Genomic DNA, 24938 nt, shown 5'->3' with positions numbered 1-24938 from the left:
AACCACTAGGCTACCTGCCGCCTTGTCTCTAACCAGTAATCACATCATTCACAATGCAGGCTGAGGCAATAAATAACTTTGGGTGAGAGAGACTGAATAAGTGAATGAATAAAGTTGTTGGCAATCAGCTTTGAAATCAGCTTATTTTGAGTTATGGAGTTATCACAAAGTACTAGGGTAGTGAATTGATGTTAGCGTTAGCTGTCAGCTAGAAAATAAAGTTAGCCTACAAAGCTGGAAACTAAAAGGTATCTTCTTCCATTGTAAAGGTTTTAGCTTGTATAGACATTGTTTTGCGAACAGTAATGAACAGTTTGAACCTTTTGTATGCCATGTCACATTATTCAAGTGTGTTAGCTCCCAACTCATGCTGCACAGAAGTTAACATGGTGCAGCCCATACTCACAGTGCAGGCTAGCAATGAGTAAATGGAGAAGAAACGGTGTGCACTATAATAAGTCGGCTGCGCTGATAGACTGACTTGATCCTTGAGACACATTTGACAGAACTACCGAAAGTAACAAATTATAGTACCGAAACATTTTTAATTTGCTTGTGTAAAAAAATATTAAAAAATCAGTATAGCATGCGACACTAAACACAGGAGAGTAAAATCTAAATCTGATTGATTTTCATTGCCCGAAGATTATGATCACTTAGCCGGACATTCTAAGTAGCTATTTACACATAACCAGAAAAAAACTGACTAATGAAATTATTTTCAAATGTTTTTATTTATTGTTTATAACCTGCCCAACGGGCAACCTCACAGCAGGCTCAAGTTGCTCAAATTGTGAGACTGCTCAGGTCACTATAATCCCTGTGATTGTTTCCTACAAAAAAAGGCAGTACACTGAGAAATGCACTTGGCCTAACAGTGCTCCAAAACGGTCAGCAGACACTGTTGCATGATATATGCAAATTGAGCTCACACTGAATTTGTAATATCCTCTTCAATTAATGTTCAAAATGTGTACTCCTCCAAAATATAATCAGTTAAAACAAGAAAAGATGGATGCAACACTTGGTTCTTGAGGTCATAATAAAATAGTAGCGCCATTTGGGCACATTTAAAGAAGTGATTACCTATGTTTTTAAGACTGGATATTTGTAACAAATAGCTACACCACTACTAGTACAAGCTACTACAATGTATCTCGCACCAGATAGCTGGCTGTATCCCTCCAGGACTGTAACTACTGTACAGTAGACTGAAATGTAACCACCAGTAGCTACATTGTTGTCAGCACATACAGTAGCCTACCTGCACAAATCAGCAAAGGCCTGAAAATTCAGCTTCTTCATCTTCTTCTCGCTGAGCCAGTAACCCACTCTTCTGCCTTTCAAAAAAGTCTGCATCTCCACCTCGCGTGTTCACAATCCAGAAGTTATGGTCGAATCAACCTGGACACTGGCGAAAACAGGAAACTGTCGTCCCACACGAACCTAGAGGGGAGGGAGAAATGACTTTGTATTTCGTATTAGCCTGGCCATGTGAGGAAACAGGACGTACTAACTTAGCTAGTTAGCCCTAACCAATAAGTTGACTCGCAAAGCTGCAACGTCTCTAGCTAGCAGTAGCAAACTATTAGTTATAGCCATAACAATAATGTCTACCTAGCTAAACTTAACTGAATTGTAAATGACTGTTAGCTACCTAAACGAACATTTACCAAAAGCCCCCCTCATAGTCTCTTCGGAAATGCAGCTAGCCTAACGTTAATTTCTAGAGATGCGCCACATAAAGCAAGGCATTACTTAGCCTGTGGTTTCTAAATACATTCACTGGGATGATGACAAAGCTCGAGGAGAAGCAAATACACAGCTGATTTTCGGAATGAATCCATAAAAAGTTAAATAAAATGTATAGCTACCAGCTAGCACATGTCCTCTTTGAATTCCACCTAGCTAGCTAGCCTGATAGCTGTCCATTCTCCGTTCGGCTGGTTGTTCAAGCTGAAGTGGTGACCAAGCACTGCACGGAGATCTCTTCTCCGATTTTACCTGACTGCGTACTCACGCTCTCGAATAGAGCTCCTTTATGTAGCCCTAAACAACTATGCATACCGTTAACTAGCTTGCTGGGGAGATTATAAGGACACAGTTGACGCTTAAACCGACAGCCAAACCTTACCCTAATTTTAATGAATTCTGAAATAATATATCGGTTGTCAATCGTGTCCTTATAGCCTTGATGAGCATGAAAACGATGTAAACCATATGTCATGGCCGTCTCAGTCACCAGACCCATTTCAACACGTATGGGACATTCTGGAGCGGCGCCTGGGACAGCGTTTTCCACAACACTATGATGATGGAATTTCTAGTGGAAGAATGGCGTTTCATCTCTCCAATAGAGTTCAAGACACGTGTATAATCTATGCTAAGGTGCATTGAAGCTGTTCTGGCTCGTGGTGGCCCAACGCCCTAAAACACTTTAGGTTGATGTTTCTTTTATTTAGGCAGATACCTGTATATCATTAATATACAAAAACTAAAATACAAGTTTTAAAAAACAGACGTAACAACTAAGGATTCTAGCTTTAAAGGCAGGTGTTGGGGGAAGTTGAGACATGCCGTCCAGATAGAATGGGCCACCACGGAATGGGAGGAGTAAAAGGCCAGCAACAATCGGTATTATTGAGAGACCCATGAAATGACACCATATATACATGCTACAGACCATAGTGAGTATTCCCTGTAATACTTTTACTGCGGCACCCAGAACTGTTTTTGTTCTATAAGCCAATATGTATTCCAAATACAGTGATTCGCATTGTGGCAAATAGTCTGGGTAGCCATTTGATTAGATGTTCAGGAGTCTTATGGCTTGGGGGTAGAAGATGTTTAGAAGCCTCTTGGACCTAGACTTGGCGCTCCGGTACCGCTTGCAGTGCGGTAGCAGAGAGAACAGTCTATGACTAGGTTGGCTGGAGTCTTTGACAATAGGTCCTTCTTTTAGGCCCTTCCTCTGACACCGCCTGGTATAGAGGCCCTGGATGGCAGGAAGCTTGGCCCCAGTGATGTACTGGGCCGTTTGTACTACCCTCTGTAGTGCCTTGCTTTCAGAGACCGAGAAGTTGCCATACCAGGCAGTGATGCAACCAGTCAGGCAGGATGCTCTCAATGGTGCAGCTGTAGAACCTTTCGAGGATCTGAGGACCCATGCCAAATCTTTTCAGTATCCTGAGGGAGAATAGGTGTTGTCGTGCCCTCTTCATGACTATCTTGGTGAGCTTGGACCATGTTAGTTTGTTGGTGATGTGGACACCAAGGAACTTGAAGCTCTCAACCTGCTCCACTGCAGCTCAGTAGATGAGAATGTGGGCGTGCTCAGTCTTCTTTTTCCAGTAGTCCACAATAATCTCCTTTGTCTTGATCACTTTGAGGGAGAGGTTGTTGTCCTGGCACCACACTGCCAGGTCTCTGACCTCCTCCCTATAGACTGTCTCATCACTGTTGTGTCATCGGCAAACTTAATGATGGTGTTGAGCTTGGCCGTACAGTCAAGAGTGAACAGCGAGTACAGGAGGGGACTGAGCATGCACCCCTGAGGGGCCCCTGTGTTGTGGATCAGCATGGCAGATGTGTTGTTACCCACCCTTACCACCTGGGGTCAGCCTGTCCAGGATCCAGTTGCAGAGGGAGGTGTTTAATCCCAGGGTCCTTAGCTTATTGGGGTGGCAGAGTAGCCTAGTGGTTAGAGCGTTGGACTAGTAACCAGAAGGTTGCAAGTTCAAACCCCCGAGCTGTCGTTCTAAACAGGCAGTTAACCCACTGTTCCTAGGCCGTCATTGAAAATAAGAATTTGTTCTTAACTGACTTGCCTAGGTAAAGTAAAATAAAATTGATGAGCTTTGAGGGCACTATAGTGCTGAGCTGTAGTCAATTCTCATGTAGGTGTTCCTTTTTTCCAGGTGGGAAAGGGCAGTGTGGATTGCAATAGAGATTGATCATCTATGCAAATTGGAGTGGGTTTCGGCACATGGAATAGTTTTTTCTCTATAAGCCAATATGTAATTTATAGGGCTGATGGGTATTTACACAACAGTCATTTACACCACAGTCATCCAATAAATAACTGCATATAGACTCTTACGCTACATCAATAGGTTCTGTATAATTAATTTACATTAATTTACTTAAGCTCCAAACATTTATCAATGTGTGCCACCTTATATTATGCATCTTATATAAAGTTGTACTTCTCTTTAGTTTACATTTTTTGTAACATTATTTGAAGATGATGCACTATGCAAAAAAAATGATTTCGTATCATACCATTTTTTTCCAAGGCAAAATTGGAAGACCAGAAGTGTCAATGTTCCTGCAATGACGCTAATATTTTCCAGTGTGCGGTCAAACACTTAAAAGACACACCCTCGTCCACTTACCCTGTGTGGGTGGTCCAAATTATTAGCCAAGCAAGGGAAGTTTGCATCCTCAGCCCTCATTTTTAGTCGGCTTTGCGAGTATAAAATTATGGTCACTCCGGGCAGTGTTGCCAATTCCTCAGTTAAGGAAAGTAGCTATTGGTTGTCCTTTTTTGGAAATTCTAGAAATAAAACATTTTCCTTCTTCAGAAGTTCCAGCTAGGCAGGCTAACGTTAGTTAGCTAGCTCTCATACAGTAGGCGTATATTAATAATTATATATTTAATATAAGTAGACATGCACTCATAATTGACAGTAGCAAAGCACCCATAAATTATCGGTGGCTGAAAACACTATCATTGCGGGATGAACGAGTGACGAATTTCCGGCCAAGGGTGGCCCATTTAAAAATAATTTCTTCCTCCCGCGCCTTGCAAGTGTATACTCGTCACAGACGTCATGAAACGTCACCAGAAGTGTCCACTTAATTTGAGGGCGGTGGAGATATGGTGTGTCTTTTAAGTGTTTGGGTCGCAAACATGGAGTACACTCGCAAACTCGACTAAAAACGAGGGCTGAGGGCCTTACGTTGCTAACTTCCCTTGCTTGGCTAATTATTTGGACCGCCCTCCAAGATGGCGACAGGGATTCCCCAATGATATAAGGCGAGGGTAAGTTGACGAGGGTGTGTCTTTTGTGAGTTTGAACAGTAGCCTAGGATTCTGGCACTACCATTGCGCCATCTGCTGGCAAAACATTTTTCAAAGGTGAAGCTGATTGTCTGTCAAGCACTAGAGGGCAGTGCATCTACAGGTCAGGTTAGATACAATTTCCTTTGTCGAAAGGATTTAAAATGTTCCTGGATATGGTTTACAACTCAAGAAAGTGTACATTGTATGCAAATAAATAAATCACGATCACAGACTTTGCCATTATCAATTGTTGGCCCAAGTTCATTTGTGATCGGTGGGTGCATGAAGTATAGTCAAAGTTGTCAGCAATAGGTTTGAGTGTTTACAAATGTAAGAATTAATTTAATTCACAACATTCAAGAGATTCAGACTGTGTTGCAAAGTCTGTATATGAGGAATATGCATATTAAACCTGTGATTCAAGAATTTCTAAGTATGACCACTCATAACATGGTTCATGCTTTTTCAGAGCCCTCCTTTTGTCAACAGACATCTCAGGTGAGCATGTGGACATTAATTACCTTAACCCTCGCTGAATAAGAAGTCTAGAGGTGGGTAACGGCTATACTCATCCAATTTATGTTGCATTACCGCCATCAACTATACTGGGCTATAAATCCATTATACTGTAAACAACAAAATTAAAAAATATGCACTCATTAAAACCCACCACCCTATTCCATCATTTAACCCTATTGGTCCCTACCCTAGGTCGATGGCACACCTTCCACTTCAAATAACTCTCACTCTCACTTTCCATTTCACCTCCAGGACTCAACCTGGCATACTGCTCACTCTGTTTGTACTTGCCACCAGTCTTCTTCACAGTCGTCTTCTCCCTTTCTATCGCCATCTTCATCAAATTCAACCTCTGTTTTCCTCATTCTCTTTGAAGCCTTCTTCCTCACAGCTGAATCTCCTGCAGCTTAGGTAGAGGCAGTAAGTCCCCACACTCATAACAGAAGTTCCTGTGGTTCCCACATGTCTCTGTAGCCTTTTTCCACTCGACCGTCCCCACAAAATCCATGCTCCTGTATCCACCCCTACCTCTAGGAGTCTGATTTATTAGGCAGATCTACCTCCTGACTTGACACTGGAAGATTCTCAGTTGGTTTTGCTGGACTCTCCTTCGTACTCTCCTTTGAAAAAGGTCAAAGGTAAATTAGATGATTCTCCTTATCCACTAGCACATCATCAGACAAATTACGTTTACAGAGGAATCCCAAAACACATGTGTAAAGTGCTAAACATTTATTTAGCTAGTTGTGCAAGATATTTTCTAGATACAATAATCTTAAATGTGTGCATGTTTTTGTTGTTGTTGACAAAACAACATCTGATTCAAAGGGAGTGTGCTAGATTTTAAAACACAGAGCACCCGTGTATCCTCGGCTGAAGAAGGCAATTGAGGAGAGCAGAAAGTTCTCCTTTTAACGAATTTGCACCCCTACATACTGTATGAAGAACACTTATCGGTTTCCGGGTCACGGACAGAGTAGAGGAGGACAAAAGAGTCGAGGAGAGGACAGACATTTTCCAATTGAGAATCTCCCACTGTCATGGATGGATTCGCATCATAGGTAGGCCTACTGTACTTGCTGGCCAGCAGTTTTTGTTATTACATGATGACCACTTCTATGAAGTCAACCAGACATGCAACAAGAATCTGGGTTAGGTACTGTCCTGCTTAAAATAATAATGAAGCCGCTTGTATATAATCATGAGACAAACACAGGGGGGTATCATTGCAATTAAGTGCAGTACAGAGGAATTAAGTTAGATGTGAAGTCATACAATTTTAACGTGTCCAACGTTGCAGTCACAAGTTGGCTGCAGTGCAAATAGTCTGCAAAATCTTTGTTCTATCGGCTGTTGCAGACTCGCAATGTCTTGCAAACCATTTCTCTCGCCAGGTAAGTAGCTACTACTACTAGCAAGTAAGTAGATGTCGTTTTCAAATAGCTAGTTACATCCAAATACTACTATAAATATTACAGCGAAGCTTGCTTCCAGGCTAAACCTTGAATGATCGCTAGTTGACTAGATGGAATGTTTTGAATAATCCCAGCATAGTTGACTGTTTGTTTCAATCACTCAAGGTGAGATGGCTAGCTAGCAAATCGAGGGGTGCAATTAGGTCTTTCTATAAACTAGGGTAGGCCAACCAGTGAGGATTTCCTACACTGGACAATTTGTTACAGCTGTTAAATCATTGACAATAATCTGCATATTTCCACGTCATTGCATTAAGGAGGCATAGCTACTATATATTCAATAAAATTCACGAGTTTGTCCAAAATCATGTGACATAAAACATTACTTTTCTGTTCTTGCATTTATGGCAGTGTACATTGTCATAATCATATATTAAGCATTAATCAGTTAAACTTGACATTGGACCATATAAGAATCCTGGATTGAGCTGTTGGACATTTCGTGTTTTATGTTATGCTGGGTGAGTTTTCATGGACACAAATCCAAAATAATATATGCGATTGCAAAATCAAATGCCTCTAACCAAGAGTCACCTTACCTTGATACTTATAACCATATCCCTAGCGATTTGAGGTTGATTATTTGTTGTCTATTTGATTTACAGTACTTAGATTTAACAAAGAAAGCATTGAGGTAATGTGTTCGGATTGGACACGGAGTCTACTGTGCTCAAGTGTGTAACTCGACTGGGATAGACTATTGTTCAACACCCAACTCTATTCCTATTAATTATTCTGTATATAATGACACATTCTATAGCCTATTTGGCTTATTCACAATATGATCTGGTCATGAAATAACATGACAAATACATTTTATTTTCCATGTTACACCTGCCATTTAAATAATACAGGGGGCTTGAAGCAGCCTATTTGGAGCTCAGAAATTAAAGTATTGGTATAGGCCTACTTTGAAAATAAGACATTTCCTCAATTTGGTGTTTGAAAAGTCCTTATAATTATTGTTGCCAATTTAGAAGTTATCATGCTCCCTTATATCCGTGATGACATTTTTTTATCCGTCATTTGTTTTATGTCCCTTCAATTGTGCGGTTATTATGAGGACAACATCTAATGTTGGATTCAGTTTGGCTTTCCACATAAATCCTTCCATCAAAAAATGAACCTGGTTTTTGGTCACTTTCTCATTATAAAAACAGCGATGGTGAGATTAATGCTATTACCGCTATTCATGACTTTATTACAGTACGTATGCCTGTGTTGGCCACTTAGGCTACAGAAAAATCACTATGCATGCATCCAATCTATTTAGTCAGGCAATGTCCACATTATTCTCACATATTTCAGAATATAATAGTTTGAATATCAATGCATTGGCAAGGCCTAAAAAAAATGCATCATTCTTAATGGTAATGGCCTACTTTTGGGAGGGAAGGTGGAGTTCTACATTAGGCCCTATATGTACAATTAGAAACTGGGTGGTTCGAGCCCTGAATGCTGATTGGATGACAGCCGTGGTATATCAGACCGTACACCACTGTATGACTGTCACACCCTGATTGGTTTTACCTGTCTTTGTGCTTGTCTCCACCCCCCTCCAGGTGTCATCCATCTTCCCAATTATCCCCTGAGCATTTATACCTGTGTTCTCTGTTTGTCTGTGTGTTGCCAGTTTGTCTTGTCTTACCAGTGTGCTTTCCCATTTCTCAAGTGTTTGTTTCCTAGTTTTCCTGGTTCTGACCATTCTGCCTGCCCTGACCCCGAGCCTGTCTGCCATCCTGTACCTGCCTGACTCTGACCTGATTACAAACCTTTGCCTGTTCTCGACCTGCCATTTTCCCCGTGTTATAACAAGTTATTGATAACTGTACTATCTGCCTCCTGTGTCTGCAACTAGGTCATATCCTGAGTCCTGATGATGACAAAACATTGTTTTACTGCTCTAATTACGTTGGTAACCAGTTTATAATAGCAATAAGGCTCCTCTGGGGTTTGTGATATATGGCCAATATACCATGACTAAGGGCTGTGTCCAGGCACTCCGTGTTGCGCCTAAGAACAGCCCTTAGCCGTGGTATATTGGCCATATACCGCACCTCCACTGGCCTTATTGCTTAATTATGTAATTTATACAACTGTATAACAGAGGTCCTTAAATTAAAGTAAATTTAAGTGCCTGAGAAAGTCCCTGAAAGTCCTTGAATTTGACTTGCCATCTCTGTGCATTCAAATTTCCATAGCTAAAATGAAACAAAAATGTGTTCGTTGTCCGTAGTTTATGCCTGCAAATACCATAACCCCACTGGCACCTGTTGAATTCAGAGCATGCAACAACTAAAATGTTATTTGATTTGATCATGGGACACTGTTCACATCAGCAAACCCCTCGCCCACACGATGGCATACACACTGTCTGCCATCTCCCCGGTACAGTTGAAACTGGGATTCATCCGTGAAGAGCACACTTCTCCAGCGTGCCATTGAAGGTGAGCATTTGCCCACTGAAGTGCAGTCAGGTCAAAGTCCTGATGAGGATGATGAGCACGCAGATGAGCTTCCCTGAGATGGTTTCTGACAGTTTGTACAGAAATGATTCAGATGTGCACAGTGGCTGTAACATGTAATTATGGACCAATTAGGGACCAATAGTTCTTACAAAGAGTAATCCACAACCAGATAACTACCTGCCACTAACTCCAGATACAGTGTGGCCTTTTGTGTGTCCTTATATATGTCATATTGTGTTACAGGGATTTGTGAAGAGACGGGCTATTTTTGCATGCAACACACTGCCTTACCTGCACCAACCATTGCCATGACGGGTGTCTTTGAGCTTTACACAAAAAGGTATGAACCTGATGCAAAGGGACACTTCACAAATGCCAGTTATGCAAACAATAATAGCGGTCTGGTAGCTAGCTGTTATTTACATTTCCATACTCATTGGAGGACAAGGTATTTTTTTGTGTGGGGCATATTGCTTATTTGCATTTTTTGTTTGTCATGTAGGAATTTCCACTGTGACTGGCAAGTTTAAGTGCCAGCTGAAGTCTCCTATTTTCCCATCTACCCCTCAGTCATGTCTTCCTGACAGCTGAACATTGATGACTGATTTCCTCTGTCCTTTTTTTTTGCAGGGCAAAGACCGACAAAACATTAAAAACCAATACAATCACAACTTCCATGGCTGTTACTGTACCTGTGACAGACCTTACCCAGACACTGATGACCATGTGTGGGTTTCATTCCAGCGTTATGCACCATTCACTTTCTCCATCACTATTGATGAATGAATGTTTAATTTCTGTCTGAGTCATACACTTTGTTGATATGCTAGATCTCTAGGATTCAGTTAGTCTGTTGTTGAAAGAATGATGGCTATGTCATTCTAAATCACAAAACACTGTCATGATCTTTCTATTTCCGATAACGTTAATGAGGATATGATTCAGTGTATCACCTCTGAGGACTGGTATCATCCCTGGGTATGTATCGGGCCAACATCATGTCATCATTGTCAGTTCTCTTTCTAAACTATGTTAGCAGGGATAATGGTTTTGGTACAAAGACAGGAATGATTACTCCTCCTTGACCATGTGGACTTCTCTGTGACAGCACTTGGGTTGTATGGTGGAAAAGACTGAGGAGATGGAGTGTGAGACCTGTATTAGCAAAGCCCACTTCCTTTGGACCTACTTTCGCCCACTTAGCAGGTGTGTTATTATTCCTCCCACTGACAGAGAGTGCTAGGGATCCAGAGCTCTGGGCTTGGGTTACAAAAAACACCAACCATAAATGAGTACTGCTTTTTAAATCTATTGCCCCTAGCTAACTAAATATTGGAGATAACGGTACTGTTCATTCATTCATTCAGTTGAGTTCATTCAGTTCACTTCTCGGGTATGATGGAATAAGCTTAGCACAAGCCTGTATTTGTGGAGTTTCTCCCATTCCTCTCTGCAGATCCTCTCAAGCTCTGTCATGTTGGATGGGGAGCATTGCTGCACAGCTATTTTCAGGTCTCTCCAGAGATGTTCAATCGGGTTCAAGTCTGGGCTCTGACTAGGTCACTTAAGGACATTCAGAGACTTGTACCGAAGCCACTGCTGTGTTGTCTTGGCTGTGTGCTTAGGGTCATTGTCCTGTTGGAAGATGAACCTAAGCTCCAGTCCTGAGCGCTCACAAGCAGATTTTCATCAAGGATCTCTTTGCTCCAATCATCTTTGCCTCTATCCTGACTAGTCTCCCAGTCCCTGCCGCTGAAAAACCGCCCCACAGCATGATGCTGATACCACCATGCTTCACTGTAGGGATGGTGCCAGGTTTCCTCCAGATGTGATGCTTGGCATTCAGGCCAAAGAGTTTAATCTTGGCTTAATCAGACCAGAGAATCTTGTTTCACATGTTCTGAAGGTCTTTAGGTGCCTTTTGGCAAACTCCAAGCGGGCTGTGATGTGCCTTTTACTGAGGAATGGCTTCTGCCTGGCCGCTTTACCACAAAGGCCTGATTGGTGGAGTGCTGCAAAGATGGTAGAGCATTCTAGAAGGACAACCATCTCCACAGAGGAACTCTAGAGCTTTGTCAGAGTGACCATCAGGTTCTCGGTCACCTTCCTGACCAAGGCCATTCTCTCCCGATTGCTCAGTTTGGCCGGGCGGCCGGCTCTAGGAAGAGTCTTGGTGGTTCCAAACATCTTCCATTTAAGAATGATGGGGCCACTGTGTTCTTGGGGACCTTCAATGCTGCAGAAATGTTTTGGTACCCTTCCCCAGATCTATGCCTCGACACAATCCTGTCTCAGCGCTCTACATACAATTCCTTCGACCTCATAGCTTGTTTTTTTCTCTGACATGCACTGTCAACTGTGGGACCTTATATAGACAGGTGTGTGCCTTTTCAAATCATGTTTAATCAATTGAATTTACTATAGGTGGACTCCAATCAAGTTGTAGAAATATCTCAAGGATGATCGATGGAGCTCAATTTCGAGTCTCATAGCAAAGGGTCTGAATAATTATGTAAATAAGGATTTCTGTTTTTAATCTTCAATACATTTGCAAACATTTCTAAAAACCTGTTTTCGCTTTGTCATTATGGGGTATTGTGTGTAGATTGCGTAGGGGGAAAAAGTATTTAATCCATTTTAGAATAAGGCTGTAACAAAATGTGGAAAAAGTCAAGGGGTCTGAATATTTTCCGAAGGCTCTGTATGTACATACAGTATGTGTGTATGTAAGTGGGTCAGTGTGTTTGCAAGAGTGACAGTGTAGGCGGAGATACATACATGTAAACAGAACTGGGAAGTGACTGGTAGCAGGACTATATAAATACTTAGTAACTAGGCTACAGTTGAAGTCGGAAGATTACATACACTTAGGTTGGAGTCATTAAAACTTGTTTTTGAACCACTCCACAAATGTCTTGTTAACAAACTATAGTTTGTGCCCTCTGCCCTTCTCCATGGAGGAGATGGTTGGGTTCATTAGCTGCAGGTTCTCAGGATACCCAGCCTCTGTGCAGGAGCAGGCTCTGCTCTGGCTGCATGTGAGTATAAGGCCTGTGGCTTTTTATGAGGATCCATTTCGTATTGTGTGGTTGAAATGAAATGAACAGGTTGTCATGATGTGTGAGTGCCTGGGCAGGGGCTGTACTGAATATGTAACTGGGTCACAAGGCTAGCATGAGACTGGAGTTCTGAGAGTGAGAGAGGAAGGATTTTGCTTTTGATTCCATATGCACTCTCAGCCTGCTGTCCTATATACGTGGAAGGGTTTCTTTCACGACTGTGATAACAGACACCAAAGTAATTCAATCTGAATATATAGAGTTGAAGTCGGAAGTTTTCATACACTTAGGTTGGAGTCATTAAAACTCGTTTTTCAACCACTCCACAAATGTTTTGCTAAAACAAACTATAGTTTGGGCAAGTCGGTTAGGACATCTACTTTGTGCATGACACAAGTAATTTTTCCAACAATTGTTGACAGATTATTTCATTTATAATTCACTGTATCACAATTCCAGTGGGTCAGAAGTTTACATACACTAATTTGACTGTGCCTTTAAACAGCTTGGAAAATTCCAGAAAATTATGTCATGGCTCTAGAAGCTTCTGATAGGCTAATTGAGTTTATTTTTTATTTTTACAGGGACAGTGCACATTAATCAACGTTTCAGTAAAAGTGACGGTTTTAGCCAGCCGGCCAATTTTCAACCGCAGTCCCTGGGCAGATTTATTAAAAACAATTACAATATAGACTAATTGAGCAGTGAGCACACGCAGAGCAACATAGGACAAGCAAGACATAGCATACAGATAGAGCAACATAGGACAAGCAAGACATAGCATACAGACAGAACAACATAGGACAAAAAGAAGCCAGATAAATTTCATAAAAGCAACAAAGTGTTTCCACACCTCACAAGCTACAGACAACATGGAAAGCGGCAATACACAGCTAGGGATTATGTTCACAAATCTGATTGACCTTTAGCCATGTCTTCATGCATTTTGTGAAAGTGTGATAGGTGGTGCAGTTATGTGTGTCTGATGGCAGTGTATTCCAGACATGGGAAGCTCTCACAGAGAAAGCGGATTTACTAAAGGTGCTTTTCCTTAAGGGAACTATAGTCACCTCTCATGGCAGACCTTGTGGATCTGCTGCCATATATTTGGGTTTTCTGTTTAACAAAAATACTGAGTGGAAGGGGAGGCAGGCCATTTAGGATCTTGAATACAAGACATGCGTCGGTGTATTGTACAAGATCTTCCCAACTCAGGAGCTCATGCTTTCTGAGGATGTAACAGTGATGATGGCTATTGTGCTTCCTATCAAGCACTTTGAGAGCCTGTTTGTAGACAGACTGAATAGGTTTTAATGTTGTACAGCAAGCTTGGGTCCAACTAGTCAAGCAGTATGTTCAGTGGGGGAGTATCATAGATTTGAAGTACAGTTTTTCTACCTCTGTAGTCAAACAATTTAGTATAAATCGGAAATTAGCAAGGTTGAATTTGGTTATCGGAATTACCTTTTTCACATGCTTTTTAAAAGAGAAGTTGGAATCAAGTATGATGGCAAGGTACTTAAAATCAGATACCACCTGGAGCTTCTCCCCTGACACATTGCCATCTGGCTCCGTAGCTTCTGTTGCCCTCTTTGTGAAGAACATGCAAACAGTTTTTTTTCACATTGAGATGCAAACACGAGTCACTGAGCAACTTTGTAACCTGGACCATTACAGTAGTGAGTTCTTGTGCAGCTTGTTGTTTGCTCTTTGCATGCACATATATCACTGTATCATCTGCATACATTTGAACTTCAGATCCAGTACAGACAGAAGGCAGATCATTAATGTACAGGCTGAACAGGAGGGCCCCCAGTATTGACCCTTGGGGCACGCCCACATCATAACTAAGAGTGGGCGACAGCTCATTGCTCGCTCTGACACACTGAGTTCTGCCTTCAAGGTATGATTTCATCCATCTCAAGGCATCGGGGGAAAAGTTGAACTTGGACAATTTTGTGATGAGAATTTCATGGTTAACAGTATCAAAAGCCTTCCTTAGGTCCAGAAACACAGCCCCAATAACGCCCCCTTTGTCCATGTTGGACTTCACATTTTCCAGAAGAAAGCAGTTGGCCGTTTCTGTGGAGTGTTTCGCTCTGAAGCCAAACTGCATGGAATGTAATGTGAAGGGGCTGTTGTTGAGGTGGGCAATCAGTTGTTCTGCTACACACTTTTCAACAACCTTTGACACCACAAGTAGTATACTAATGGGCCTGTAGTTACTCACGTCAGCAGGGTCACCCGATTTAAAGATGGCCTTTATTATGGCCGACTTCCATACCCTTGGAAACACCCCGAGACCAATAGATGTGTTGGTGACCTTAGTAATGGGGCCAATGAGTGACTCTTTGTAGTTTTTAAGAAAGGTAGAGTCCAGCCCAAACACATCTTTGGCTTTCGAGTTCTTTAGTGAGCTAATCACCTTGTTCACCTTTGACTCAGAAACCTCCCTTATGATGAAGACAGGTTGAGTGTCATTTACTAGCACTGAGCCCAAGAAACCAGTGGAGGGGATGTATGTTAGTACCCTGACAGAGTCAATAAAGTAGGAATTGAAGGCTATTGCTATTTCAACTGCATCCTGTGTTGGATTGTTATTCACCATGATATCTAGTCTTTTTGCAGTGTTACTATGGTCTTTCCCTGTTAACTTTTTTAGATTCTCCCAGATCAATTTAGAATTTCCCTTTGCTTCACCAATTATGTTAATATTTTTTTTTTTGCCTTGGCCTGTCTGATTTCTTTCATCACCTTATTTCTCAACATGGTAAACCTACGTTTGTCATGCTCTAATTTGGATCTTAGGGCTATTTTTAGAGCATAATCTCGTTCTTTCATCAATTTCCAGATTTCTCAATTTAGCCAAGGAAGAGTGCTCTTTTGGCCAGGTTTGGATTTGATTTTCTTTAGGAAACCATTTATTGTAGTCTGGATTGTGGATAGAAAAACCTGACTATCAGCTTCCACGTCTGTATAGGACAAGAGATCATTCCAGTTAATTCCCTTAATTGCGTTTTCAAAATCGTTTAATTCACTCTTAGGTATTCTTAGTTGATCCGGCTTTCTAACAGTAGAGAGGTTAAACCTGCTCTTCGACAGCTTTCTGGCTATAAGTGTCAGATTATGATCAGACAGCCCAGTAACCATATTGAATGATTTAGTCACTCTCTCTGGTTTATTACTGAACACCAATCTGTGTTTTAGAGCAACAAGTCACCCTGGTTGGCCCTTTAACTAGCTGTGTAAGGTCAAAGGTATTTGTGATCCGTTTGAGGGTTTTCCTACTAGACTTGTCTTCATAATTAATATTAAAATCTCCCATTAAGATGACCTCTTTCCCAAAATCAGATTCCCCAAGCATGTTATTAAACTGATCAAAAAACACACCTTTGGTGGAAGGTGGCCTATTCTTTCCAATAAGGGTAAAATACATTTGGGGAGACAGTGTAACATTCAGGCCAATACATTCTAGTTCATTGTCACATGACCACTCAATTTGTTGTTGGATATGTTCTTTAATGTAAATCATCACACCCCCTCCACTTCCTTCAATCTTGTCTCTCCTGAAAACATTGTAGCCAGGCACAATCACAGCAGCATATGGAGAGGTTTTATGGAGCCGTGTCTCTGAGAGGCAGAGGAAGTCAAGGTTGGAGTCTGTGAGTAGATGTTGAATTTGATCACTTTTTGGAATGACACTACGAATGTTCAAGTGCCCCCTAGTAGTCCCTTGGGCTTAGCTCGTGGGTCCCAGACGATTCGAGAGTGATTGACACATTGAAAAAAAAAAAATTCTGACGGCTGGGTTTAGGCCGTTTTGATTAGGGGCAGTTCGGTAGCGCAATTAACAATCCCTCCCGCCTGCACTGGATGCCGGGAATTAATTAAAACAGCTTGCGTACCAGAAGCAGAGTCAGCGATCGCATATAGCAACTTGGGTATGTTTGAAGAGTCAAAACTATCCTGGAGCCGGGTGAGTCGAGAGAAAACATGGGACCATAGCACTCACTGACGATCAGTGGAGAGGCCATCCACTGCTTTCCACTCGGGTGAGTATAGCTGGCTCGGTGATGTTAGGTCCAGGATTGAGTTGCACATCCCCGGAGAGTGGGAGGATAGTGAACAGGTAGTTTAAAAGTTGCCGATAAAATGTTGGACTTGTGTTTGTTACGCCTAAACGGTTCAGTGGAATAGGGAGCGAGGTAGGATTGGCCATTATTCAGAACATTGTGGTATGCTGTGTACTGTCCGCTCCCGTGGAACGGTGAACCAATGTGCTTGGTGTTGATATTCTCGGTAGTAGACTGATTGTGTCATCCCAGCAAGGACGCACTGAGATTATCAGTAGAGCAGCTACATAACTGACAATCATGGCAAAGTACTGGAGATAAAACACATAATTGAGCTTTAACTCTTTGCATGAGTTACTTAGCTGGGGTCGGCGTACACCTGATGTTTTAGATAAAATAACAGCCTTCGTATGAGACGCGGCACCAAAATTGACATCATTTGAGTCAATAGGAGGTGTACCTGTGGATGTATTTCAAGGCCTACCTTCAAACTCAGTGCCTCTTTGCTTGACATCATGAGTAAATCAGCCAAGACCTCAAAATAAATTGTAGACCTCCACAAGTCTGGTTCATCCTTGGGAGCAATTTCCAAACGCCTGAAGGTACCACATGCAGCCGTCATAGCGCTCAGGAAGGAGACGCATTCTGTCTCCTAGAGATGAACGTACTTTGGTGCGAAAGGTGCAAATCAATCCAAGAACAACAGCAAAGGCCAGACTACGGTTTGCAACTGCACATGGGGACAGTGATCATACTTTTTGGAGAAATGTCCACTGGTCTGATTAAACAAAAATAGAACTGTTTGACCATAATGACCATCGTTATGTTTGGAGGAAAAAGGGGGAGGCTTGCAAGCCGAAGAACACCATCCCAACCGTGAAACACGGGGGTGGCAGCATCTTGTTGTGGGGGTGCTCTACTGCAGGAGAGACTGGTGCACTTCACAAAATAGATGGCATAATGACGAAGGAAAATTATGTGGATATATTGAAGCAACATCTCAAGACATCAGTCAGGAAGTTAAAGCTTGGTTGCAAACAGGTCTTCCAAATGAACAATGAACCCAAGAATACTTCCAAAGTTGTGGCAAAATGGCTTAAGGACAACAAAGTCGATGTATTGGAGTGGCCATCACAAAGCACTGACCTCAATCCTATAGAAAATGTGTGGGCAGAACTGAAAAAGCGTGTGCGAGCAAGGAGGCCTACAAACCTGACTCAGTTACACCAGCTCTGTCAGGAGGAATGGGCCAAAATTCACCCAACTTATTGTGGAAGGCTACCTGAAATATTTGACAAGTTAAACAATTTAAAGGAAATGCAACCAAATTTGGGGTTGCAAAGCTAGCAAAGCTGCTTTTGGACCTAGACTTGGCGCTCCGGTACCGTGCGGCAGCATGGTACCAGAGCCTTCCTCTCACACCGCCTGGTGTAGAGGTTATGGGTAGCAGGAAGCTTGACCCCAGTGAACGCACAACCCTCTGTAGTGCCTTGCGATCAGAGCCCGAGCATTTTCCATGCCAGGCGGTGATGCAACCAGTCAAGATGCTCTCACTGGTGCAGCTGTAGAACATTTTGAGGATCTGAGGACCCATGCTAAATCTTTTCAGTCTCCTGAGGGGGAATAGATGTCGTGCCCTCTTCATGACTGTCTTGATGTGTTTGGACCATGATAGTTCGTTGGTGATGTGGACACCAATGAACCACGATCATCTCCCTTGTCGTGATCACGTTAAGGGAGAGATTGTTATCCTGGCACCACACTGCCAGGTTTCTGACCTCCTCCCTATAGGCTGTCTCATCGTTGTTGGTGATCAGGCCTACCACTGTTATGTCATCTGCAAACTTAATTAAATCAAATTTTCAAATAAAATGTATTTATATAGCCCTTCTTACATCAGCTGATACAGTGCCTTGCAAAAGTATTCGGCCCCCTTGAACTTTGCGACCTTTTGCCACATTTCAGGCTTCAAAGTTCAAGGGGGCCGAATACTTTCGCAAGGCACTGTATCTCAAAGTGCTGTACAGAAACCCAGCCTAAAACCCCAAACAGCAAGCAATGCAGGTGTAGAAGCACGGTGGCTAGGAAAAACTCCCTAGAAAGGCCAAAACCTAGGAAGAAACCTAGAGAGGAACCAGGCTATGAGGGGTGGCCAGTCCTCTTCTGACTGTGACGGGTGGAGATTATAACAGAACATGGCCAAGATGTTCAAATGTTCATAAATGACCAGCATGGTCAAATAATAATAATCACAGTAGTTGTCGAGGGTGCAACAAGTTAGCACCTCAGGAGTAAATGTCAGTTGGCTTTTCATAGCCGATCATTAAGAGTATCTCTACCGCTCCTGCTGTCTCTAGAGAGTTGAAAACAGCAGGTCTGGGACAGGTAGCACATACGGTGAACAGGTCAGGGTTCCATAGCCGCAGGCAGAGCAGTTGAAACGAGCAGCAGCACAGCCAGGTGGACTGAGGACAGCAAGGAATCATCATGCCAGGTAGTCCTGAGGCATGGTCCTAGGGCTCAGGTCTTCTGAGAGAGAGAGAGAGAGAGAGAGAGAGAGAGAGAGAAAGAGAGAGAATTAAATTCACACAGGACACCGGATAAGACAGGAGAAGTACTCCAGATATAACAGACTGACCCTAGCCCCCCCGACACAAACTACTGCAGCATAAATACTGGAGGCTGAGACAGGTGGGGTCAGGAGACACTGGCCCTATCCGATGATACCCCTGGACAGGGCCAAACAGGCAGGATATAACCCAACCCACTTTGCCAAAGCACAGCCCCCACACCACTAGAGGGATATCTTCAACCACCAACTCACCTTCCTGAGACGAGGCCGAGTATAGCCCACAAAGATCTTCGCCACGGCACAACCCAAGGGGGGGCGCCAACCCAGACAGGAAGATTACGTCAGTGACTCATCCCACTCAAGTGACGCACCCTTCCTAGGGACGGCATGGAAGAGCACCAGTAAACCAGTGACTCAGCCCCTATAATAGGGTTAGAGGGAGAGAATCCCAGTGGAGAGAGGGGAACCGGCCAGGCAGAGACAGCAAGGGCGGATCGTTGCTCCAAAGCCTTTCCGTTCACCTTCACACTCCTGGGCCAGACTACACTAAATCATATGACCCACTGAAGAGATGAGTCTACAGTAAAGACTTAAAGGTTGAGACCGAGTCTGCGTCTCTCACATGGGTAGGCAGACCATTCCATAAAAATGGAGCTCTATAGGAGAAAGCCCTGCCTCCAGCTGTTTGCTCAGAAATTCTAGGGACAATTAGGAGGCATGCATCTTGTGACTGTAGCGTACGTGTAGGTATGTACGGCAGGACCAAATCGGAAAGATGGGTAGGAGCAAGCCCGTGTAATGCTTTGTAGGTTAGCAGTAAAACCTTGAAATCTGCCCTTGCCTTAACAGGAAGCCAGTGTAGGGTGGCTAGTGTTGGTGTTGTGCTTGGCCATGCAATCATGAGTGAACAGGGAGTACAGGAGGGGACTGAGCTCGCACCCCTGAGGGGCCCCTGTGTTGAGGATCAGCATGGCAGATGTGTTGTTACCTACCCTTACCACCTGGGCGCCGCCCGTTAGGAAGTCCAGAATCCAGTTGCAGAGGGAGGTGTTTAGTCCCAGGGTCCTTAGCTTAGTAATGAGTTTTGAGGGCACTATGAGGTTGAACGTTGGGCTGTAGTAAATTAATAGTTCTCACGTAGATGTTCCTTTTGTCCAGGTGGGAAAGGGCCGTTTGGACTGCAATAGAGATTGCATCATCTGTGGATCTGTTTGGGCGGTATGCAAATGGTAGTGGGTCTAGGGTTTCTGGGATAATGGTGTTGATGTGAGCCATGACCAGCCTTTCAAAGCACTTTATAGCTACAGACATGAGTGCTACGGGTCGGTTGTCATTTAAGCAGGTTACCTTGGTGTTCTTGAGCACAGGGACTATGATGGTCTGCTTGAAACATGTTGGTATTCCAGACTCTTGTGAGGAACAGATTGAAAATGTCAGCGAAGACATTTGCCAGTTGGTCAACGCATGCTCGGAGTACCTGTCCTGGTAATCTGTCTGGCCCTGCAACCTTGTGAATGTTAACCTGTTTAAAGGTCTTACATCGGCTACGGAGAGCGTGATCACAGTCATCCGGAACAGCTGGTGCTCTCATACATGATTCTGTGCTGCTTGCCTCAAAGCACGCATAGAAGTAATTTAGCTTGTCTGGTAGACTCGTATCACTGGGCAGCTTGCGGCTGTGCTTCCCTTTGTAGTCCGTAATAGTTTGCAAGCCCTGCCACATCTGACTAGTTTTGAAGCCAGTGTATTAGGATTCAATCTTAGTCCTGTATTGACACTTTGCCTGTTTGATGGTTCATCGGAGGGCATAGCAGGATTTCTTAGCGTCTGGGTTAAAATCCTGCTCCTTGACCGCGGCAGCTCTACCCTTTAGCTCAGTGCGGATGTTGCCTGTAATCCGTGGCTTCTTATTGGGGTATGTACGTACGGTTACTGTGGGGAGGATGTCATCAATGCACTTATTGATGAAGCCTGTTACTGATGTGGTATACTCCTCAATGCCATTGAAGAATCCCAGAGCATGCTGATAAAATGGATTTAAGTTTCCCTGTATTAAAGTCACCGGCCATTAGGAGCGCTGCTTCTGGATGAGCATTTTCTTGTTTGCTTATGGCCATGTACAGCTCGAGTGCGGTCTTAGTACCAGCATTGGTTTGTGGTGGTAAATAGACAGCTACGAAAAATATAGATGACAACTTTCTTGGTAAATAGTGTGGTCTACAGCTAATCATGAGATACTCCACCTCAGGCGAGCAAAACCTCAAGACTTCCTTAATATTCGATTTTGTGCACCAGCTGTTATTAACAAATAGACACAGACCGCCAACTCTTGTCTTACCGGAGGCAGCTGTTCTATCTTGCAGGTGGAGCGAAACTCCAGCCAGCTGTATGTTATCCATGTCGTCGTTCAGCCACAACTCGGTGAAGCATAAGATATTATAGTTTTTAATGTCCCATTGGTAGGATAGTCTTGATCGGAGCTCATCCAGTTTATTATCTAATGATTGCACGTTGGCTAATAGGACGGATGGTAGAGGCGGATTACCCACTTGCCGTCGGATCCTTACAAGGCACCCCGACCTATGTCCCCTATATCTCTGTCTCTTCTTCATGCGAATGACAGGGATTTGGGCCTTGTCCGGTGTCTCTCTCCGTGGAGAACAATCCACGTCCCGGGTGGCTCACATTTTTCGAAAATGTTCATCCCTTTCTCAGACACCGCCTGGCATGTACCGCCTGGCATGTACGTCCTGGATGACTGGGAGCTCACCCCCAGTGACGCGCTGGGACATCCGCACCACCCAATTAGCAAGGAACTGCTAGTCTCAACAGTCTGCTCATGTCAGGCCTGAGTACTGTGTACCCCGTGCAGCAACTGGAGATTGTAAGGATGGGGACCATATTATACATTTTTTGGGGCAGTGAGGAGAGGAATTTTGAGATTCTCTGTATTGTACTGCTGCCTTCCATTTAAGGCCGAAATAAGCACATTTATACATAAGCAGACATTTGGTTAACACTGCCTGCTAAACCAATTCATGCATTATTCAAGAGTCATCCACTCAGCTATTTGCTACGTGATTTGCAGTGCAGGTCACATGACTCCAAGCAGATGGCGCTGGAGAGTAATGTATTGGGAGGATGCAGACAGTGGACTCCTATTCCTGTTTGCTGCCTGCCTCGCTGCCCTCTACTCTGGGTAGTTAGGGGAGAAATTATCCATGGTGCACAGATTCCTCTGCTCTGGGGACTAGCTTGGCCAGGCTTCACAGCTCCGCTTACTGTAAACAGGACTGATTTCATCAGCCCACCCTCTCATCGTGTCAACTCCTTTTAGAGAGCTTATGTGTGTCACCAGTGTCGAAATAAACACAATCCTGAAAAGCCTAAGACGTAATGCATGTTATCCAGTGGTGTAAAGTACAAGAAAATTGGACAAGAAAGGACAAGAAAATTGTCTAATTCACACACGTATCAAGAGAACATCCTTGGTCATCCCTACTGCCTCTGATCTGGCGGACTCACTAAACACTTGCCTCATTTGTAAATTATGAGTGTTGGAGCGTGCCCCTGGCTCTGTAAATTTAAAAAACAAGAAAATGGTGCCGTGTGGTTTGATTAATACAAGGAATTTGAAATAATATATACTTTTACTTTTGATAAGTAGATTTAAAACCAAATACTTTGGGACTTTTACTCAAGTAGGAGCGTACTGGGCAACTTTCACTTTGAGTCATTTTCTATTAAGGTATCTTTACTTTTACTCAAGTATGACAATGGGTACTTTTCCCACCACTGTTGTTATCTCCCTTGCCGTCTTTTGTCTAGAAACAGGCTATGAATGGGAGGGCTGCCTGTAAATGGACTCACCAGGAGATGACGTGTTGGTAAAGTAGGGGTATAGCTTTAAAACACTGATTATGGTTAACGTAGTAAGTTTACTTTCGGTTTTGGATGCAATTGTGTGTGACGGATGTAACCGAACTATGAGCAATGATCTTTTTGCTCCGTTAGCCCACTACTATATTACTACCGCCAATGATTTCCAGTTAACTACTTCAGTGGCATTCCAGACTAACTCGTCATTAGCAGCGAATAAGATCCCCAAGTGTGGCAATTACCCCAGAACATCTGTAAATTGCTCTGGTCCTGGAGCTAGCAAGTAAAGGCTCCCCTGAGCCGTAAAGGCTCCCCTGAGCCGTCCCGACTACGGTCTGGAGGCGCAGCGGGAAAGGTAACGCAGGTCTTCCTGTGAAGAGCCAGGTCAATATTGTGTACTGCAGGCTGAGGAAGCTGAAGGCCCACGGCTTGGAGAGGGAAGGGGCTGTGCACCTGCGTCAGTTGCAAGGTGGGCCAGTAAAGATGCTTCTCTCTTGAGATTGTGTTTTGCCATGATTTATTCAAAGCACAGTGCAGCCACTGTTGTTTTTAGCTATTTGATGTGGAACAGATTGCTGTAGCTAACCGTTTCATTGTTGTCTCAGCCCTTTGGATTGGATAAAGGTGGAGAGCTGTTTCCATTGAATATGTGTTGTCATTTCTGCTCGGAGGGCCTACTGGATGAGTCAGACACTGTCCTGGCCTGTGAGAACTGAGGCACCATAAAGCAAGGAACTGCTAGTCTCAGGCCTGGCATAAGCAGACGGTTGAGTACTCTGGACAGCATTCAGCAACTGGAGATTGTTTAACTTAAGGATGGGGACCATCTTTTTCATTTATTTGTTTGGCAGCTATTAACTGTAGATGTAACCTAACACAGGGTTTATACCATTTGATGAAAGTAAAATATTGTTTCTTCTATCTCTGAGTTAATTGAGAAGGAGACTGAACTGATGGCTTTCCTACAGCAGATTGCTGATGAAGGAAAGGTGAGGTGCTGTATGTTTATTGTTTACTGAGGACAAAATGTCTGGTGATAGTTCCAGAATATTTCCAATAATTCTGAGAGCACATAAACACAGCATAAGAAACCAAAATCTATGAGCAGCAGTCCATACTGCAGGTTACTTGACACGTCAGCACTGAATGATTGAATGTATATACTTGATTTGCTTGGGCCCAAACAGTAGCTGAAAAGCAAAACAAGTACTGCAGATCTACTACTTTGGTCGTTCACCTCATCCCCATTGAACCACTCCTCCCCTCTCCCTCTCAGGTCATCACAGCAGAAGCCATCCACCAATTCTTTGGGGAGCTGATGAAGAAGAGGCAACAGATGAACAGCTGATGTCATTCTGCCCCACGGTGTCCTGTTGTTTACTTGTGCAATTTTGTAATGTTACTTTGGGTTCATAGCAAAACAGTTCTGTCCACCAAACACCTTCTGCTTTAAATAACAGTGCTGCTCTAAAATATGCTGTTACTGAGGTTTATGAAGTTGAAAGTTTTGCCCAAAAAGTTGTTCTCGAATGGCTCTCCATGGATTTCAAATGGCGTTCCATGTCTCATGAGAAGCTGAAGTAGCATGTTGTTAGCAGGCTTGGAGAGATGCTGATGGAATCTAGTCATTTTAGTCATGGACTTACTATTATTTGGTCAATTATGTCTTAGTTGTCATTAGAATTTCATAATAATGTGACACCTGATGAGGATGCACTGCCATTCATTTTGAAACAGATCCAGTATGTGACCATTTCATGTTGTCACTAGCATTCCTGTTAATTAAACATTTGAATAGTTCATCCAGCATACTCCGTGACGTGATTAT

General features: G+C 43.2%; 1 protein-coding gene and 1 long non-coding RNA gene across 7 annotated transcripts in view; one reads left to right on the top strand and one right to left on the bottom strand.

The window, feature by feature from the left end:
• itpk1b (inositol-tetrakisphosphate 1-kinase b) overlaps nucleotides 1-4750 on the bottom strand; it is a 59694-nt gene extending 54944 nt beyond the window's left edge. The window contains exons 1-2 of one of the 3 annotated variants that reach the window (XM_021584932.2): nucleotides 4395-4750; nucleotides 1265-1446 (exon numbers count right to left, since the gene is read on the bottom strand). In XM_021584932.2, coding sequence (XP_021440607.2) covers nucleotides 1265-1359 — 95 coding nt within the window. In that variant the 5' untranslated portion in view covers nucleotides 1360-1446; nucleotides 4395-4750. Of the gene's footprint in view, nucleotides 1-1264; nucleotides 1447-1874; nucleotides 2261-4394 lie in introns of those variants that run through there. The other 2 variants (XM_021584931.2, XM_036962621.1) reach the window with 2 other exon arrangements.
• Nucleotides 4751-4769: 19 nt separating this feature from the next.
• Nucleotides 4770-24885, top strand: LOC118944237. Of its 4 annotated transcripts, none has more exons than XR_005039529.1 (4): nucleotides 4770-5044; nucleotides 5535-9506; nucleotides 9771-9867; nucleotides 24387-24885. It is a non-coding gene; the product is annotated as an uncharacterized LOC118944237 (long non-coding RNA). The 4 variants fall into 4 exon arrangements; XR_005039531.1 differs by lacking the exon at nucleotides 24387-24885 and adding an exon at nucleotides 10158-11010; XR_005039528.1 differs by having other exon boundaries at nucleotides 5535-9867.
• The last annotated feature ends 53 nt before the right edge of the window (nucleotides 24886-24938 follow it).

Source organism: Oncorhynchus mykiss, chromosome 25 (genome assembly GCF_013265735.2).
Source record: "Oncorhynchus mykiss isolate Arlee chromosome 25, USDA_OmykA_1.1, whole genome shotgun sequence".
Lineage (NCBI taxonomy): Eukaryota > Metazoa > Chordata > Actinopteri > Salmoniformes > Salmonidae > Oncorhynchus > Oncorhynchus mykiss.
This window is presented reverse-complemented; position numbering and strand designations above follow the sequence as displayed.